The sequence below is a fragment of the Protopterus annectens genome, chromosome 2.part1, assembly GCF_019279795.1.
Source record: "Protopterus annectens isolate FY-2018-M chromosome 2.part1, PAN1.0, whole genome shotgun sequence".
Classification (NCBI taxonomy): domain Eukaryota; kingdom Metazoa; phylum Chordata; order Ceratodontiformes; family Protopteridae; genus Protopterus; species Protopterus annectens.
The window spans coordinates 922,266,554-922,287,882 of record NC_056729.1 but is presented as its reverse complement, the minus strand read 5'-3'; the positions used below and the strand labels follow the sequence as shown (position 1 = coordinate 922,287,882).

The 21,329-nt window shown below is 39.8% G+C and overlaps 1 protein-coding gene across 2 annotated transcripts in view; it reads left to right on the top strand.

Annotated features, from left to right (window-relative positions):
* The window catches only part of RWDD4 (RWD domain containing 4), a 441,468-nt gene that overhangs the window by 189,071 nt on the left and 231,068 nt on the right, over positions 1-21,329 (top strand). The window contains exons 4-5 of one of the 2 annotated variants that reach the window (XM_044062554.1): positions 8,677-8,827; positions 18,163-18,165. In XM_044062554.1, coding sequence (XP_043918489.1) covers positions 8,677-8,827; positions 18,163-18,165 — 154 coding nt within the window. The remainder of the gene's footprint in view (positions 1-8,676; positions 8,828-18,162; positions 18,166-21,329) is intronic. The other variant, XM_044062555.1, reaches the window with a different exon arrangement.

Sequence of the window (21,329 nt, the reverse complement as noted above, 5' to 3'; positions counted from 1 at the left end):
CTGATCAAAATAAGAGAGGAGAGACCAAAGGCCTTCCTCATTGCTCCAGATTGGCCCAGACAGCATTGGTACCCCTTTCTACGCAGTCTGACTTTACAGCCCCCCAAGCTGCTTCCCCTAAGGTCAGACCTCTTGTCCCAGGAGAGGGGGAATGTACTGCACCCAGACCTACAGACTCTCAAACTTTCAGCATGGCTCATGCACTAAAAACAAACAAAGTCACTGTTAAGCAAAACAGGTCCTGGACATCATCACAGAGGCCAGAAGGGACAGCACAAAAAATCTTTTATGCAGGAAAATGGAAAATATTCTGCTCCTGGAAACAATCAAAAGGGGGCAATACCTTCCAACCTTCCATCCCCTCTCATCCTGGATTACTTAGCAGAGTTGCTCAATAGTGGCCTCTCCTTCTCCTTTATTAAAATCCACGCCTCAGCCATCTCTGCCCATTACAATTCAGACCCACCCCTCTTCTCTCATCCTTTGATTAAGCAATTCTTCAGAGGGGCTTCTAATATCAGGCCTCCCAGAAGACCTTCTACTCCACCCTGCGACCTGAATTATGTGTTAGAGAAACTAACTTTACCTCCTTTTGATCCTGCCACTTCAAAAGAATTGAAATACCTCTCCTGGAAAGACTGCCTTTCTACTAGCTATCACCTCAGCCAGAAGGGTCTCAGAACTTTAAGCTCTCATAGCTGTCGAGCCCTTCATAATTTTCCATGCAGACAAGAGTCTCCCTTTAGACTAATCCCTCCTTTATGCCCAAGGTGGTACCTGATGTGACCCTTAACCAGGCCATACACCTTCCCACCTTCTTTCCCAACCCTCAAAACAAGGGGGAAAGAATTCTACATTCACTGGACATGCCCAGATAACTCCGATACTATCTGGACCACACTAAGCCATTCAAAAGAACTGACCAGCTTCTTGTAAGCTTTGCCCCAGGGCAGAGGGGAAGCCCATCCTCAACCATTTCCAAATAGATTTCACACTGTATCCATTTTTGCTACAGACTACATGGGAAACCCATCCCTAGGTCAGTCCGTACCCCTCCACTAGGACAACCCCCACTTCCACTGCCTTCTTCAGAGGAGTACCTACCAGGGACGTATTGGAAAGGGCCACCTGGACGTCTGTCCATACCTTTACAAAGCATTACCACCTACTTCTCTTTTCAAAGTCTAGGACAGGGTTTTCCTCTGCAATTCTGCAGGACCTCCTGACCCATACTTCGGACTTGTCTGTCCTTCCACCCTTTACCTCGGCTTTGGGAATCCTCCCACAGGTGATTACTGAAACAGTGAAACAGGAAGAACATAGTGCAGTTGTGTACACTTACCATAAATGTAGATGTTCGAGTGTATTAACTGTTGCAGTCTTGTTTTCCCTGTCTCCCTCCATCCCCTTTTCACATCTTCCCCTAGGGGGACACGTGCTTCCCAAGGTGGCTCTTAGCCACCAGAACCACTTCTCTCTTTTCCCTTGTGCTTCTGACAGATTAGGGCAAGAAAAAACTGATGGTAATGGATTTGGCTGTCTTGCTTTATAGTACTGACGACCTGATGTCAGACTACAAGTGACAGCAGCTGGTGCACAAACATTGACTCTGGTATTCGGGCCAGCACAGGGCTAGCACAGCAGGGATAACCCCACAGGTGATTACTGCAGCAGTGAATACACCCGAACATCTAGATTTATGGTAAGTGTACACAACTGTACTTTCTTACTCGGGACTAAATCTTTGTGTAAGATATTAATACTTTTAGCCAGAAGTTAGGTACTATAGCTGGGCCTGGGTTTTTCCATTTAGGAGCTTTTCTTAATTTTGTTTCGGTTTCTGTGGCCGTTACTTCATCCCATTTAATTTCCTGTACAGTTGATTACTTAATTGTTTCTTTTACTTCTGTCCATGCAGCATCTTTATGTTCCACAGGGTCTTCATAGATATTTCTCCAAAATGTGTCTATTTCTTCTTTTTTTTGTGTTGTTTCTATTCCTTTTGCTTTATTTCCCAATTCTCTGTCAAATGTTTTTGTGTAGTCAATTAATTGCTTATTTTGTAGGTTTCCTTTATATTTATTTGCATCCCTATAACATTGTGCCAGTGTGGCAATAATGGGTTTGGATGTTGGTATACTTGTATTGCGTTTATGTGGATATGAGGCTGAGAGTGGATGAAGTGCCCTTCCATATGTCTTGGAAAACTTGGGATACTTTCCTGCTATGTTTGCATATGTGTTTTTTTCCTGATGAGATCTGGAAGATCTGCCACCAGTTTGTGACGAGATCTGTGAGATCTGCCTCTAGCTTGTGTACATAAGTGCACATCTTGCACATGGGCATGTCTTACATATGTATTTTGTGTTTGGTAGGAGTAGTTGATTGTCAGTAAACATAAGGCAGTTGCTACTGTGCTTCAGTATGTCTAGGGAGATCAGGCTGGCTAAAGAAACAGAATTAACAGTTTGTGGTGCCATAACTGATGGTTAGAGTGAAGTACTAGCTAAAAGGGTTATAGTGGTGATAACTGAATATTAATTATTCAAGTTTGCTTAGACTATACATTAGCTGACTGCTGCAGTGATAAGCTTAGACTAGTGAGCAAGTGAAACGGAGATAACGAATGGGGTAAGGGAACTTTAGAAAGAAAAGGGAAGATGGATATGACGATGTATTAAATTAACTCTTGGACTTGTATGTATATCAAAAAGGGGAGGGTATCAGAAATGCAACCTAACAAGCTGAATAATAACTACTAACAATTAAAAAACTGAATGAATGTAAATGGATCAATTTTTTTAGATCTGATGTTTCACCAGGTTTAAATTCTGCTAATAGCATTAAACTAATTTTAAAAGCTAGAAGAGATGGTCTATGAAATTTTTTTTTTAATTATGGATGTGTAATGTTTAAGTTTTTTGTTTTTAAATGCTTTTGAATTACTGATGATGTCATTATCACATGTATTGTTTGATGTTGTTTACTGGCTGGTCTATTATTTAAAAGATGGCATGTTGTGAAGAATATTCATGCATTGAAAAAGAGCTTATGACTCAAGCTTTGTGTTTTATTAGTTTTGTGGAAGTTGAACTTTTGGTCTTTTTATTTCTTACAAATAATAAGACAGCAGTAAGTACTGAAATGGGGTTCAGTTAATAAAACTATCAAATGCACACTAAATATGTTAACAGTATGTGCACAAAATGATAGCAGAACAAGCAATGAGCAGATGCCAGCAAAGTACTAAAAAAGGGGTTCAGTTAATAGGACAAGAATGGACCATATTCCTAAGTAGAGACATAATTAAAGTTCATGAAATTAGTATTGCTTTGGTATTTGAGGCTAGCCAAGAGTGTTCTTCTCAGCACCCTCAATGGACCCTGAATTACCCCTTTCTGCAATTCATATGGAATTGCACGCATTATTATTTGAATTTGTTTAGCCCCGTTGCTCCCACTACTGTTGGAACTGTATAACTGTCTTTATTTCAAATTGCTCTTATTTCATCTTGCTTTTCTTAGTATTTTATGATTTCTGCTCCTTTCTATGCAGGGTACTGTAATCCCTAGCTGTAGCTGTTTCAATAATGAATGCTACTTTCATCCTTTTTTCTCCTCAGCTACAGTATTTGGTATCTTGAGTTTGTCCACATGAGATGAATTGTCAAGCTTGGGGCTATCAAGTCTTTTCCACTAACCTTTGGATCAAATCTTTCCCATATCCCTCCTCACCCCCACTGAGTCTAACAGGACCCACCAACCAGAAATGAGAGTGTGTCTATGGTTCTTTTCTGCTTTCGGGGCCAGTAGGGCATTTTTGGACATTAGATGTTCATTTGCACATTTTGAAGTATGGTGGGATCTGTTGTCACTGGCTTAAGAGTATCCTGAAGGAACATTAATTGATGCTGTTACCAGACCTAGGTCAGCCTCTTCTTTCCCAATGCCACCTCCAGCAAGTACTAATTCAAGGGCCTTTCACTCAGTCTGTGCTGTTTGTGACATTCTTTCCTCTTCTGATTTCAGCAAGCTTGTCTTTCCTTTCTGGAGCTAGGGTTGGAGAGTCTTTCCTCCTCAGTTTCCTGGGTAAGGAACTCTGAAGAAAAAAACTATTGTATCTGAACCTGAAGAGAACAGTTAGTCCACCCTTTCCTGGAGTCATTCCAAGATAACACATCCTGTATGGAGAATGTCAGACTAAATGAAGCTCTCTATGTATTGACATATGTTTGTTGCTGCCTTGCTTCATAAATGCATTAGCCAGTGTCTGTGTGGAACCTTGTATCATCCCTGTGGAGCGTATTTAGGAAAAGGATACTATTGTGGCAACTAGGAGGCCTCCATATTCTGCACCCTATTCCCATGAAGATTGATGCTGTACGTAATCCCCTAGTTGAGTGGGATGACTTCCTGAGTAAGCATTCTATGGTAGACTCCTGTGTATTTCCTTCTGTTCTGCATACATTTCCAGAATCCAGAGCACCTTTCCACCTTACTGCCTGAAAAGGAGACTAAAGGTTTTGAAAGGGTGGCCAAATGGGCGTTTTCCTCTCCACTTTGATTTAGTTCCTTCAGTTACTAGTCTCTCACCTTTCTATCCTCCCTACTCTAAACCTGCTCTCTACTATTCCAGTCTCATACTTATACACTTTCCTCTCTCTTTTCTTATCTATCATGTTCTTTTTTTTCTCTTACCTCCTACCATATTTTAGTCCAAATCTGATAATTTTAAGTATTACTAAACCAGGACTTAATTTTTTATGTTGAGCACAATACTTACTTATCCTATCAAACTATGTTCCCTTCATTTTGTTTTGTATTGACTGTCTGTACAATTTGTGGAGCTTTTCTCCCCGGGCCTCTGCTGAAAAAGGAGTTGTCTCCAGTTAGACTAGCCCGGTTAACAAATGTTAAATAAAATAAAATGTCCATGTTCCAATCTTTCATTTTGCAGTGGACAGCAAAAAAGCCATCCGACTTCCTTGCCTTTGAGATCAAGGAATTCCTGGTTAAGATCTGTAGCATGACTTCTTCAGTAAGCAATGAACTGCTTTAACTTTGACTGTGCTGGTGCTGTGGCTAGAGCAGGAGGCTATGATAAGTGATTGGATAAGTTTGATTTGCATGGGCTGTTTGCCTTCAAGGATGAACTTGGATAGACTATTACTGATGCCCTTTTATGAGAGATTCATTGTGCAGGCCTTTCAGAATTTTTCAAACAGATCCTGGAAGAGGCATCCGGCATAGACTTTGAGAAGTATCAGTACAATGCCACTTGACCTCTTCTGCTTGTTCCCTGACACGGATTTCTTTATGAAGCCTCAGCCCCATCATACAGTGAAGAACACCCCCAAGGCATAAGACAACATTGCTTCCCCCAGGTCCTTGAGGAATACAACACCACTGGCCCAGCAGTTGCAGTTTTACTGTTTCAGTTTGCTCCTACCCACTTGTAGCAACTTCCTGAGTTTGCTACATCTTGCAGAATCATCACAGAGAACTGCTAAATCTTAGCTATGATTATGAGGGGAGACATATGATACATGTTTTAGGTCCTCCTCCAGAAAAAGCTTTGTTTAGGAGACTGGCTGTCTCCACAGAGGTTTGTGGCAAACCTAATCTTTGCTCATCATTGAGGTCATAGAGGCCCTCATTCCTGCAGGTAGTGGCCCAGAGTTCTAATGCTGCTTCTTCCCGATTTCAGAAGGAGACCTGAAATTTATTTCCAGTCTTGGACTGTAGTGACTTTAGTGACAACATCCATTAGTTTAGTTTCAGGGTGATGTGATTCTCCAGTAGGTCATGCTTCTGCAGCCACAGGCTACTTGGTAGATGTTGCTGGATACAATGAATGCCTTTTTGATTCATTGTTATCATTGCTTCACTTGTTTTGCTTTGGGTGAACACCACTTTTATACAGTGTGCTGTCATCTTAGTTTCTTCTTTGCAAATAGACTGTTAGCAAAGGTAATGATGTACAGAAATATAATAATACTAATATAATGTACTACACTTTGATTTGCTGATTAGTATAATATACAAAGCAAAGTGTTGGCTTAGCAGTATGTAAAATAAAATACAGAATAGAAGTAGTAATATATTGTCTAGCTGTTTTGATGCAGAGATTTTACAATGTGCTTCTAATTCAGACACTGCACTCCTGGGTTTCATTCCCACAACCTCCGTTTTGCACCATGACTGTGGAATAGTACAGCCTAAAGTCTTTCAGGTGTCTTGGATAAGGTACAACCACTTTCAGAAATTATCATCTTTGGTGATGTGGAATACTTCACCAACCAAAACACCCTTCCACTTTTAAAAATAAGGCTGTGTAGAAGGCTTCCAGTAGGAGGGATCCATTACTTCCAAAACACCAGCTGCCAGGTCAAGCAAAGTGCAGCAAGAATAGGGTACCTAACAGAAGCTGGTCATTTTTTGATTAGTGCTCTAATGTAGATAACAAATGTAAGCAGCAGCCTGACAATGAAGCCTTGCAAGAAACAGACCTTCACATGTTCCCATACCTAGTATGGCTTTGGATGCCCCTTTGAAGGCCACCACAGTGGCATCCTTCGATTTAGTGGTTGCAGCAAAAATCAGAAGTTCCGCCCCACTAAAGGTAATCTTCTGAAACAAACTCAAAAGTGGCCATTATTCAGTGTTAATTCCTGTCCACAAGAGGGAATAGACCGTTGTGACTTTGGCATCTTTGATGAGGACACAGTAGAGAGTTCAGGTTTTGACCTCCTGTATTACTTGGCCTGATGGATGGTCACAACCTTCACAATTTTATTTGCATGTCTGAAGATGCAGGTGTTGCACTGAATGATGAATACATATTTACCATGCACTTTTGGATCTTATTTTGGTATTTCGACCCCCAAGTGCTGGGCTGTGAAATTATGGACTTTTCCCACCAGCCTTGGTGAGTGTCTCTTCCTGCAACATAAACTGTCACCGATCCTGAAGATGGATATTTCCTAACAGATAAGGAATCTAGATGCACTTTTGTAGTGTAGAGGAAGTGAACCACTCAACAAAGCTATCCACATCAGACAGGTAGAGCAGTAAAATGTGTGAATTGCTATTAAGAACTGTAGAAAAGAAACCATACCAACTTCAACTTGGGTCAAACAGCCATCTGTAGTATACTGTATAAACAGGGCAACATGCATTGTAATCCTCTGTGCAGAGTGATGATGAATATCTGGTGGTTATAGCTGTTTATATCCCTGAAGTAAATCTGCTGGCTGACTCCCTGAGCTACAGCCCAAACCCTGTCCTACAGACGAGGATTTGGGAGCTCCTGTCTAATGAAAACCTTCTGGCTTTGAATTGAAGCACCCTGTAGGTGACCTGTTTTCCACAGAAGAGAACCTGATCCTTCCCTTTTTTCTTTTCATTTCAATGGGGCAAGGGAGAGTTGATGGTAGATTTGTTATTTCTACAGTGTTATGGAACATTTCTGTAAACCTTTCTAACATTCATTTCTTATTGTGAAGTTCAAAGTAGGAATGAAATGAAATTCACAAGTTATCCTGTGGTAGCCAAAATGGTTTGATTTCAGGCTGGTTGGACCCATACCATGCAAGAAAACTGTACAAGATAAGTAAATCCCCCCCCCCTTTTGGGAGAAAAACAGCTAGCTCAGTCTCCGGGTATTGCTTCTCAGTTAGATCCTTGTATTTTGCTGGAGTTCTCATCTGGTGTCTTATATGTAATGGAGGCTGCAAGGAAGCCTTCCATACACCAGACTTTTATTTTGGTAAGTGAGTGAGCTTTGCTGTCTGTGTGGAGAGGTATTATGTGTTGCCTAAGGTGGCCATTCTGAAAGTGCCATGTCTTATCGAAGACACCTGAAAGACTTTGATCTGTCTTATGTCATCCTTGGGACTTAAACATCTTGAACGAGAGGTTTTCCCAGCTTTCATTCAGAATAGTTTGTTGCATAACACTGAATTTCAGTTTTAGAAGAGTTTGTTCTTTGCAGACTTCATTTTTGCTGCAGATCTCTAGACTCCAGTCAGTATTCATAAGAGAGCCATTCTGGTGTTTCACAAGGAAAACCTGTACCTTAAAACTAGTCCATGTTTCCTATTAAAACAGGTTTCATAATGGTCTTTAAATCAGACAGTGGATGGATTTTCCTGTTTGTCAAGAAACTGTGTAACTTATACTCTTGCTTGTTGTGTTTGTGTGTTTTCTGTCTTTCAGGTTGTGTGTAATGTATTGCTTGAGATTGAATCAAAGGATGCAGGAGTTAGGCAGGCTGCCCTAATCTGTAATGTGGTGCCATTATCTCTGCTTCCTAGAAGCAAGCTTTCTTCTGCATGGGAATGAGAAAAAAGATAAAATGACAAACTGAGGATGCCTAACAAATCAGTTAACGTGGTGAGTGCATATTATGTTACTTTCTTCAACTTGGACAGTATAACTAGGCTTGAACTAAAAAAAAAAAACAGTTGTGAATGTATGGAATTTGGCAGGCCACCTCTATTAGCTGTTGCTGATTATTCAGTTTTAACTAATGAGTGGCTGCAGAGGTCCCCATACTTGGAGTGTGGGATAATATCTGGGCCTAGAACAAAAGTAAGTGACACCTTTAGATATGGTTTGTTATCCTGTGAGGTGTTTTTCACTGTGACTCACAACGTATTCCTGTTTTGTTTTATAGCTCCCAGCCAGTGAAACAGAGTATAATAGCTAAACTACTGGAAGAAGCAGAAGCAAACCTTGGAACAGTTATGACATACACGTTATTTGAATATGCCAAGGATAATCAAGAAAAGCTTATGGAAAACCATGAACCTTTTAGCAGTGCGGTGGTAAGATAGGTCAAGTGCAGATTTTATGTTTATATTTTAATACATTTGTTCTTCATTTGATAACTGCTACAGATTAACTACTAGCAAGAATTGCTGTTTTAACAGATAAAATGGGGTAAAGTGGGTAATGAAAAAATCCAAAGCCTGGAAACTTTGAGGTAAAATGCAGCATTTATTCCAAACAGGAAAAAAATCACAAAGCTTTCGGGATCAACCCTTCATCAGTGCGTAAAAAAGAAATCAAATGCCAATTCAGTTAAATAGTAAATTCAAAGCATAAAACCACTTTTACTTGGAACGGCAACTCTGTAATGTTTGGCTCAGACTGTGAATTATTGGTTGTAAACCCTGAGGCGAGTCTGAAAATGGTCCATTGAGGTTATTGCTCTACCCAGGTCAACAAATACATACATACAAATGTATATAAATAAATAAAGGTTTATTCCAGAAAAGGTAGAATGTTGCAGAAAAATAAATGCTGGAGCTAAAAGAGAAAGTGGAACAAAATGGCAAAGAAGTCAATAAGGAATTTGTGTAGGTTTCTGAAGTGTTTGCATTGTGCAATGTATTCTAAGTAGTAAATCAGGAGTTTTGTAAAGATAGATGAATGGGTGGATTTGGGGTGTCTGAAGGGCGTTTCCGGTGGTTGCACACATTTTAGTGAATGAGGTTTTAAGTATAAAAAGTGGAATAAGGAGATTTGGGGAACCAGTCTGTGTAGAATAAAATGGTTACTGATAGCTGGGTATGCTTATTTGCAAGTAGAGAACAGAAGTTTAAATACAGCAATTTAAGTAAGGATGGCAAGGGAAAGGTAGAATTCAAATGAGGTAGTGTATCTTTTGAATATAGAAGGATGCGGTGGTAAGTTCCAAGTCCAAGTCCATCTTAATGAGCAAACCGGCATTTGTTTTCTTCAGTGCGAGTTGGATTCTGTTTGTGTACAAGTTTTTTTTTTTAAACATCAGGGCTAGTAGAAAAAAAAAGCTCATCTGTAGTTTGAAGGTGTTTTAGATGAGAAGGATTAGTAATTTTAGGAAGAGGAATTACTGCCAAATTTCAGTTTTGTGAAATGATGCTAGTTAGATATTGTATGAAGATTTTTTTTTTAAGGAAGAGTGGACACAGAAAATTTAGGAAGACGTGTTATCGCAGATTTTTTTTGTTTTAAAGAGAAGGTTATTGACAGAAGACTTGGGACAAATTTAATGAGAAAGATTTGTTTAAGTAAGGATTTGGAGAGATTCTAGGGTAGACTGGATAAAAGCGGGAAAGAAGGGATGTATGGAGGGATCTTCAGTTTGCTAAAAAGGATTACTGAATTCAAGGGAAAAAGTGGCTTTTCACTTTCAGTTTTATATTGAGTGGGCAATTTTGTTGTGAAAGTGTGTAACCTAGCAACTTCTTTTATTTCAGCCTTTTAAGATTTTGAGTGTCTGAGTATAGCACATTGACCTGCTTTTTTAATTGGATTTGGCCAACAGGGTGAAGGATTTGGTTAATCTGGTATTGGTATACATTTCTTGTCTGTTTGATATTGAGTATGGAGGCACGGTAAAGGATTTCCTTTTATACCACAGGGAATATCTATTTGATACTTAATTCCTTAATTAGACAAGGCGGCAGTTGTCTCTGCATTAATTTTTACTGGGAATTGAGGTCCTGAATTGGAATAAAGTATTATGTAACAAGTTGAGGACTTCATCTGGGTCTTTTTGTGGGTATATAGGGGACCAGATGATCAAGATTAAAGAGGCAGTTGTTTGGTTTAGTTTATTTTGTGACTAGCCAAGCCCATTTTCAAAATGGTTGTGCTGTGTGACCAAAGGAGAGAGGGTGCTATGGAGTGAGTTAAGTAAGAAAAAGGAGCAAGAGGCAAGTGGAAGACTAAGGCAAGGTACAGGTTTTTATAAGGATTTTGGAAATCCGCTTGGGATCAATATCTTTTGCCAATATTAAAGCTGTAATAGCAAAAACTTTTAATTCTTTCCTTATCAGAAGCACAATTTGAACAAAATCTCAATTCTGTGGCCTCCCTGCTATGGGAAAGGAAAAATAAGTCACCTGAGCTTAAACAAAACCAAGACCATAATATCTGGGACACAACCCAAACCTGCTGCTTTACGAGGTAACTGGCAAACATTAGACAAGCATTTAAATCTTTCATAAACCACAAGCATCTTCAGATACATTGGATTTTGACTAGATCAAAAGTCTGACTTCCATTGCCACATAGAACAAGCAAATCACCCTCCCCCCCCAAAAATAAAAACATGTATACTTCTAAGTTAAAATATCCCACTACTTTACTTCAGAAGAAAAAGCAGCTGTTAATAATAGGACACTGTTGTAAAGCTTGAGTGCAGCTTCCCCGTGTTAGCAAGCAGCCTCCCAAGAAACACTGCACCTTCCAGTAAATTGCATCCTGTAGTATCTGCTGATTCTTAACCTGATCTACCCCCTGAGCAAAGACCACTACTCCATTTTGTCAAAAGCAAAAAAGGCTTTCAGATCCTGCAGTGGCCTGATGTACTTCTAGGCTTTTTTTCTATAAATTGCTAAAGCTAGATCGCTTTCTATTTCTGGCAAATCTTACCTTCCCAGTGCAACCGGAGATCCATTCCTTCAAATTGCACCATTTCTACATAAACCCAACAACCAACTCCACTGTAATGAACCATAGCTTTTCAGTTCTTTCCTACAAACTCAGGTAACCCCTCTCACCCCCTAAACAGCCCATCTCAATACCGGAGGATTGCCAAATTCCGGTAATAATGGCCACACAGGTAAAAAAATGCACTCTCCAAAGCTAAGAATACAGCATCCATGGGACCAGATGACATCCCGGGCTGTGTACTATATGAGCTACAAAATGAAAAAGTGTCATGTTTAATCATACCCTCACCTCAGGCTTCATGCCCACTGAGTGGCGCACAGCTACAGTTATCCCACTCCACAAGGGGGGGATCCACCTTGGATCCCAGGAACTGCCGCCCCATCAGTCTGATGAGCCTGATCTGCAAGGCCATGGAACATCTTATCATAGAACTTATAAACAAAGATATTGGCAACCTTCAAACACTAGACCCCACCCAGTTTGGGTTCGTGAATGGCCGATCTTGTCTCCTGAACCTGATTGACTTCTTCGAATCAGTCTCCAGAGCTGTGGATGAGGGTAAGGCAGTCCACACAGCCTATCTAGACCTAGCCAAGGCCTTTGACAGCATCCCCCACTCTGGAATCATAGATAAACTTACTAAGCGGGGCATTAATCCCTACATCACTTGATGGGTTGCCAACTGGCTTACTGACAGAACCCACACTGTAAAAGTAGCTGATTCCAAATCCAGATCCAGACAAGCGACAAGTGGAGTACCTCAGGGTTCAGTCCTGGGACCACTCTTGTTTGGCATCTACTTCTCTGAAGTATATGCCAACACTAAGGTTCTCTGGCTAACAAAGTTTGCAGATGACTGCAAACTGGGAGCCATTATTGAATCCCCAAATGATGTGGATACTCTACAAAAGGGCCTTACAGAAACAGATGCTTAGTGCCAGAGCAATGGGCTCAAGCTTAATGGCAAGAAATGTATTGTTATCCCCTTTGGGAAAAAACATGTACCCATGAATTATGACATAGGTGGCAGTACACTAAACACCGAAAGTGTGATAAGAGACTTAGGGACACAGGTGGGCAGTGGTCTCACCTTCAATACTTCAATAACCACAACAAGGAAATCCTTCTATGTGGCACCTCATCACTAAGAGCTTTTTTTCCAGAAGAAAAAGCTGTCATGTCACTACTCATCCTCCCCTCATTAGATTATAGATAATACAATACCCCATTTGGTATGTACCTCTCAAAGACATCAACAACAACTGAAAGGCCGCAGAAAAATACAACAGGCCTAAGGATAGAATATATCCTCCACCACCTTACTCAGGCTAAACTCTATAGCATATCTGTCTCACTCAGAGCGATCTCTGCTCATACGGCTGCTCAAACCCAGAGCTGGTGGAAACCCAGAGCTGGAATCCAAATCCCTCAGAGCCCTCTCAGAATGATCTAAACCTTATCATCACCTAAATCAAAACCTTGTCATGACATGCTGGTTCGAAGGTCCCTGACCCAGAGACTGGAACAGACTGGGACAACATGTCAAGCAAACAGACTGCCTTGGCCTCTCAAGCAGAGAACCTTGAAGGAACCTTCAAAAGGAACCTGAAATTCACACTAATCCCTGGAAATTCATGGGAATCAGAGCCGCCAATCGAGTGGAAAATACAGGGGGAAATAAAAAAAATAGTGGTGTGCTTGATAGGGAATTGTTATGGCTTGAGCTTAGCTTAGTACCAGCCTATGAACCTGTGAACAACTGCCTTCCACAGTTAGAAAGGTTTGCTTATACCTCAGATTTTTATCTTCCGTGTACGACCATGTCTTCATTTCAGCTTATTGCAGATGCTTTCAGTACAATCAAGCAACCCAATTAACAAACTCTGAAAAATCTTCTTATTACTAAACTAAAAAAAAAAAGTTTCTGAAATTTAAAGAACTGTATCCTGCCATGTGGCACAAATGGATAAAGCCCTTACTAGATCCCAAACCGCCCATGTTTGACTAGCAGCACTGAAGCTGGAGGCACTGGATAAGAGAAAATATCAGTGAAGTGGCTAACATTGTCCCACCCATTGTGTGGGCAAGAAGGCAGATTAGGTTCACTGCAGTTGCAGCGGTAAGAACCTGGTATGCTCCATGCTGCAAGTAATATGCTGCTTGATCAGGAGGTTGCACCTATGTAGAAGCAAGCATGTACTTCCTGAAGGCAGAGATTGCAAAACTTGCAAGGCTGCCATGGAGTTTTGCTGGGTAAGGCGCCACAGTGTGTGCCCCTGTCACAGTATGACATTTAACCAGCATCCTCTATCTCCTTCTCAATGGCTGTGGATGTGAGTCAGGTTAAGCATGGGGGAAGCTAAAACGGGTCCAACAAACACTATGAATGAGTAGAGGAGCTAATGGCAGCTCCTGTTTAGGAGCAGGGAGGTGAAAAATAAAGATCTGTAGTGGTGGCTGGTTATGTCAAAGCAAGGGAAGTTGCAGGAAGTGACCAAAATTGGTGGGTCTGTATTAGGAAAGGGTCAGCTTTGAGCATGGTTGCAATTTTACCCAAGCAGCCTGTCGCACATTACTGCTGGAAGACTATTTAGCATTTGCAGTAATCTTCCTCTTCAGAATGCATGCCAGAGCTGGTTTGAGAAAGTTTATTTCAGACACATGTGGTGGTTGAAAAGGTCCCATTGTAAAACCCTGAAGCCAAATGCCTCAAAACAAGCAAGGTTCAAATAAGTGGACCCATCACTGAGGATAGTTTCAGCCTTGTAAACACAAAGTGGGTCACAAGTCAAATCTGCACATCCTGATAGGATACACCTACTTTAACTATGAAGAGGTGGCATAACATGTCAATCATTAGAAGCCATGATATATTCACACACATACAACGCCCAATATATATACACCAATATATTTGCGAAACAGTTATAGCCACTTTCACTAGTAAAGTTCAGATTTCTGAATGTATGAATAAATAAATGACCGCAGTACTTTATTTCAACTCATTGCTGCTAGACATTTATGGTTCAACCCACTGTAACACTATCTAATGCACAGCCACTGATATGCTAACCAGGTCCTGCCATTTTATTGTCAGTGTACACCTCCGATACAGGATTAGCTAACTAGTGAAGGAAATGATGAATAAGTAGTGGACTCTATATATTTTAGCTTGTTTCTGTGAGACGCACAGTGCAATCCATTAAAACACCCATACCTACCCATGCACTTGTCCAACAATTACAGCCATTTTTATTGACTGTGCATAGCTCGGATGTCGTCTGTTTTTGTAAATAAGTATGGTTCACAGTGATGTATTTCAGTTTTGTCAGATTCACACTGTGCAACACACATGTGCACACACACACACACACACACACACACACACACACACACACACACACTCAACACCCAGTTACAACCACTATTATTATGTAGACCTTGGATGTCTGTGATCATATATGATCCTATGACTAAATATATAATAGCCACAATAATGTCATTTGACTTTCTGCTATAAGACACATCAGCATCCCCTTTGCAACCACCCTAAACACGTTTGCAGACACACGCATACAAACACATAGTCTGCCTAATTGTCTGTTGGGGTTCATGTCTAAATAATGGGATGATTATAAAACAGTCCAGCCAAGTAAGCTGACTTTTTTTTAAGCAGAAGTCATAATTTCATACGTGTCAAAACCTAGCACTAAAAAGTTGACTGTTTTTTTATCAAAAACACACAGAAATGTTAAACGGTTTTCTTTTGCAGGGGCTGTAGCCCAGCAATTAATTCTGTGAGCTACTCTTGAAAGACTGTATTAACGGTTATGCTTGTTTAATTATTTATTTGAATTTGTTAACTGGGTAGAACACTGATCACAAATGGCAAATTCCAGTCTCAGACTGGGGTACATAAAACAAAAAGAAAATTACAATTACAAGACACAGTATATAAACAAACTGTTCAGTATATAACTAACTGGCATATGTTGGATAGCAAAGCCTTAAGGAAATGTGGAATTTCAAAGAAAAGTTAGAGTGGGGGTGCAATGCAAATCAGCACTCAAAACTAGGTTATTTGACCAGACAGAGAACATTTACATTTGGCTTGAGTGTTTACATGGCTCAAAAGCATGTTATAGAGGTTTCAATATGTAATCTTGGCAGTGGTAAATGAACCAAGGAAAGAGATTGTCTGTATCAAGGATTCACTGCGCTAGATTTGCTTTAAGTTGGAGATGTCTTTAGATGGAATTTTTTTTAAGTAAAATAGGGGGGCAGTGCAGTCAGCAGTAGAGGGGGATTAGTGAGTTTAAGGTGAGGAGATAACATTTGTGGATATCACCTGCAGAGAGGTTAGAGGCTAATATTTCAGGGATATGCAGAGGAGTCTAGCTAGCTTATGTCCTGTAAGATAACTGACGACTTTAATGAAATTTTGGAGCTGTATTTTAAGGAGTTAATGACATGGCTTTTGTGTCTTTGGCTTGATTAGCTAGGTTGCAAACGTTTTTGAAGTGGTCCCTATTTCTAGTTCTTGGGTTTGATTCCAGGAGTGTCTGGTTTCATTTCTGAGTTTTAGAAGAGCTTTGAGTTCATAATTAGTCATTGTTTAGGTTTAGGTTTGCAGAGCCTTGAGATGAGGGGGAAGCAGGAGTCTTGGATTTTTACTTCCAGGTTTGAGAAACTCTGAAGCATGTTTAGGATCCATGAAACTGAGGACTGGAGTCGAGTCATTATTAGAGAGAATGGATTTTTAGGTTGGTGGTGGTAGTCTAGGATTTGGATCTGAATGTAATGAGTCAAGGTGGGGGTTAGATTGGATATAGAATGTAGAGGTTAATGGAACAGTTATCACTTATCACTTAATGAAGGAAGGTGAAGTGAAATATTTGAAATGAAAGAGGGTTTAGTCGTAATTGGGTCAAGTAGGTAGTAGGTAGAGGATTTTGGGTTGGGGCAAGTGCGTTGCTCTAGTAGTTGTATTAGATTTCTTATCAATTAGGAATTCTGATATGGTGATTTGAATAGGACTAAGAAGATTAATATTGATGTCCTCTGAGTATTGCAAAACCTTTGTTACTTTTTTTGTGGCAGATGTTATGTTTTGTGGTTGAAGTTTGAATTTATCTGGGATAGTGAGGGAGACAGGTAAGCAATTGCTGTATAAAGGGAATTGTTTTTCATTTAAGAAAGTTTGGTCTTTAGGTAGAGAGTCTGAGTTTGGCATTGCTTGGGCTGCTAGTTTGATATCAGGATGAGATTTGTAACGTAAAAGAGCTCCACATTCCTTTTTGAAACCTCACTTAGCATCAAGGAAGTATTTGGAACGTGTGAAAAGGTGCTGTAGAGAAAGACTGCCTGGTTTAAATCGAGATTTGGTGATAGTTAATAGGTCAGGTCATGTAATGTGATTAGATCACAAATTTGGTCACTCTCATTCAGTCTTGTACTATGATCATCCCTTCTGGAACTTTTTTTTTTTCATCCCCTAAATGCCTGTCATCCATCATTAATATAGTCCTAGTTTCCTTTATATCTTTCCTCTTTTTTTTTTTTTAACTTTTATACCCCCACTATCCCATATCATAACTAAACAAAGCTATTACTGCCCTCTGTAGATGTTATCTCATCCACATTGTAAATAAAAGTGTGATTACGAATGAAAATATGTGATTGTAGATATGCTACCTAAGAGAGACACATAATCACGAGTTCAGTGTATTTTCTTACTGTTATTTACCTATTATACATTATTCTAATTTGCTTAGTTTTATATCAGTTTTCAGAGTAACAAATTGAAGTCAATGTTATATTCATTTCTAATTCAGGAACTGAGAATAAAATTGGTCCACAGGGATCAGTGCTGTATGCCAGTCAACAAATTAAGTAAATAAACAAAAGTTAAGTAAATCACTAACTAACTCAAACCCTGACTCCTTGACATGATCAGACATTTCTGAGAGGAGACTGGTATTAGCTAAGTAGTGAGAGGAATGGTCTCTTTACTGAATCATAGGACATACAAGGCAGGTCAGACCAAAGGCAATGTGCGCCTTGCCAGAGCCCAAACACAGACTCTACCACCTTTTTACAAGGAAGGTGATGTCTGTGAAAGGTACTTTTCCTTACACCAGTGTAGTGTTTAGGGATTTAGAGTTTTGATGGGGATAAAGGTTGAGCTAAAGGACATTTACATTAAAAATTGATTTGATTAAATACTTAATATGTCACTGTATGTGTGTACATATTTACTTATTTATTTATGTTTGCATTGTGTTGACTGCAGTAGTATGAGTGGGCATAGCCCATGATCATCAGAGGCCTGGGAGAAAAGCATCAGTATATAAATGCATAAATGTAAATAGTCAGTAGCCTAAATATAATCATAACACTGGATTGCTAAGCAGAATAAGTAGTTAAGAAGGATATGTATGTCTAAATATATTACACAACTTGTAGAAGAAAATTAAGTCTTTGCAAAAATCACTATTTTTGAAGATAGATGTACACCTTAGAAGAAAGGTTTAAGAATTCTATAAAATGGAAGAGATCTGTATAGGCAATGGTACAGATGGCATGTGCTAGTATTAATCATATGGCTTTTAGGATGCTTAAGAACTGGAGAAAATACCATGCGGGAGTAGAGGTACCGAAAAGCAGGAAAGGAAAGGAGAAGATGTGACTGCTACGACAGAAGGATTGTATGCAAGAGATGGTATAGATTGTGAAAAAATAGATGATAGTGAACTAGTATATAAACATCTGAACAGCGAGGAGTAAATGGGGGGTAGAAAAGTACAGAAAATAATTGAAGAGAGTAGGAATCTGTCTGTAGGCTCGAAGGGTCAGAAGTGAGATAACCTTTGTAAAGAAGAGAAGGAAAGGAGAGAAGAAGAGAAGCAGAGACGATACTGAAAGGAACTGAAGCTATGGGAGACGTCGTTATAGGTTGGGAAGTTATGTCGCCTAAAAATATTATGGTAATGAGGATCACAGAGTTTGGCTAAGTAATACTTTTGGTGCAAATGCATGATCATCCAAATATTGGTAATATGGATGGAAATCAAGGCAGGCTCACTAGATTGCTTTAATATTCGAAAGTAAGCTTTATTTAGGTTAATTACTCATGAGTAATGTTTCTGTGCTATGCTGTGTATAGCAGCAAGAGGCATTAGTGATGTAGCTAGGGGAGTGGCTAAAGTAGCTGTAATGCTAATGACCCGAGGTCAGAGTATCCATTGGGATCAGAGTCTGATGAGGCATTGGCTTGAGCAATAACTGTTATATTCAGGCAAACTATATTTGGTTAGAGTGGATCATATACATAAATTCTGTGAACTGTTTGCTTGCATATAACATGTCTTCACACTGTAGACAATGTCCAGAGAGATTATGGCCAGCAGTTTAGATGACGGACACTTGTAAGATACTCTGCTGCATTACCAACAGAAGTTGGTATGAACCCATACAGTTATAACACTCCCTGATGTCAATCACAGTTCTTCAATCAAGGGTCTTATGAGATTACAATACAACACACCATTCCTTTCTTCTTTCTCCTTGGTCTGCTAGTGAGATGGTCCTGCATACCTTGGATTTGCGCAGACAGCTCAGATATTTGGATAAAAGTAAGGCCACTCATAAGTCTGGCCAGCTTTTTGTTTCCTGTTATCCCAGGACATTGGGTTTGGCTGTTTCTAAGCAAACCATGTCCTTCTGGATTGATTTGATTAATTGACATTTGATTACCGGGAAAGTCCAACTGGGTTAAAGCCCATTTTCAGTGGAGGCCCAGGGAGAAAAGCTCCAAATTGTAAAATTATTGTTCTGAAAATTTTATAATAATCTTCAAAAGTAAAACAAAAACATTTGCTGTTTAAATAATTAAAACAAATTACAGATAATATGGTAGTTTGAAGTCCCACAAACATTGGTAGAATTAGTGCAGGCTATGTACAAGGACCTAATGACTCAAGTGCGGACAGTATTCAGCCTCACAGAGGGGTTCCCAGTGGGTGTGGATGTACATCAGGGTTCAGCTCTGAGCCCACTGCTGTTCATACTGGTGATGGACTACAAGAAGCTGAAATGTAAGGTGTACAAGACAGTGGTGCGACCAGTACTACTGTATGGTACAGAAACCTGGGCAGTAAAGGCAGCACACTTAAAGAAGCTAGAGGTGATGGAAATTAAGTGCCTGAGAAAGGGGATAAGGATGCACACTATGGGACAGAAGAAGAAATGCAGACATAAGGGCAGAAGCCAAAGTAGCTCCAATTGCAGAAAAGATCAAAGAGAACAGATTACGGTGGTTTAGGCACGTGTAGAAAAGCAGAAGACAGTCTGGTGAGGAAGATTTGGGACAGACAGGAAGAAGGTAAGAGGAAGCGAGGACATCCAGAAAAGAGGTGGGATGGATTGTGTGAAAGATCTGTGACATTCAGGCATGAGTGTTGAAGAAGGCAGGAGTGTGGCACTGAATCGAGAGAGATGGTGACAGTTAACACGATTCCCCGACCCAAATGGGAAAAAGGGAGGCTGATGATGATGATAACATTGGTTAAGAATCAGTAAACGTTATATGAAAATCATTTAATATGTATAGAAATTTAGGACAGTTTGTAGAGAAATTAAAGGTAAGTTAGTCTAATACAAACAGGAATTGCAATATGAAGTGAGGGAAAACCAGAATTATGATATATTTAGAGAAAGTCAGGGAAGAGAATTTGATAGAAGTAAGGAAGTAAATGAAGGGAGAGTAAGGTGGTATAAGGAATACAAATGTGCTTGTTCACATTTAGGGATGTAGTTTAGCCTAGTTTTAGCTAGGAAGTCTTTCAGAGTGGTTTTGAAAGATGGGAGGGAATATATAAACATGATGGATACAGGTAAGGAGTTCCAGGACTTGGCAACCTTGTATGAGTACAGACATTGCCCAGTAGATTTGATAGGTTTGTAGGCAGGAGTTTTTGGTTACTGAACCTCAGTGACCAACTAAGAACATAATTGTATAGAATGTTTGTTTTTTTTGTGCTGGACAGGCAGATGGATGCTGGATAATTATATGGGTGGTAAGAAGCTGTGTATATGTTAGTTGATGAGGCAGTTCTAACCAATTTAGGCTTTTTAGTGCTATATAGTGGTGGGTTCTGAAAGGGGTATTTGCTGGAAATTTAGTAACTTTGTTATACCATTTTTCAAGTTTTGATTTTTGTGAAGCCTGGAGGTTAGTAAGGATGGGAGTACCATAAAGAAGTGCGGGGAGTAGATAAGTAGTGATAAGTGTAGTTTTAGTTGTGTCCGTGAGAAAGTTTTTGGCTCTGTAAAGCATCCCTAGTTTTTGATTATTTTTTTCTTCTGCAATTTTGTATATGCAGGTCGAATGTCAGCTTATCATCCACTATCACCCCTAATAATGTGCTACGAGAAGTAACTTCATTAGTTGTATTATCATTTCTAAGGCCATTTCCTTCTGTTATTCCTTTCATGGTAAGTGTCTGCTTCTGTTAGAGCTCACTCCACTAGGGTTGTTGCCTCTTCTGGTGCTTTCTTCAAGGGGTTGGACACCAATTCCATTCTCGAAGTTGCTACTTGGTCTTCAATGCATACCTTTACTAAGCATTATAAACTGGATATGGTTTCTAGGGCCAAAGTAGGTTTTGTGAGAACCATTTTGCATGGGTTTGTTGAAGGCCCTTCCCAGCCTTCCACGTCTCAGTCCTTGTTTTTGAACCTTTGCACTCTCCATACTGTGAAAAATACTGCAGCCATAATATAGAAGGACCTAGTATAGGTGCATAAAATCTTACATAACAGTAGTTGTCCTCTTCACTGTTGCAGTAATCTCGCCCTCCCTTCCTTCAGCATCATTTTTTCTTT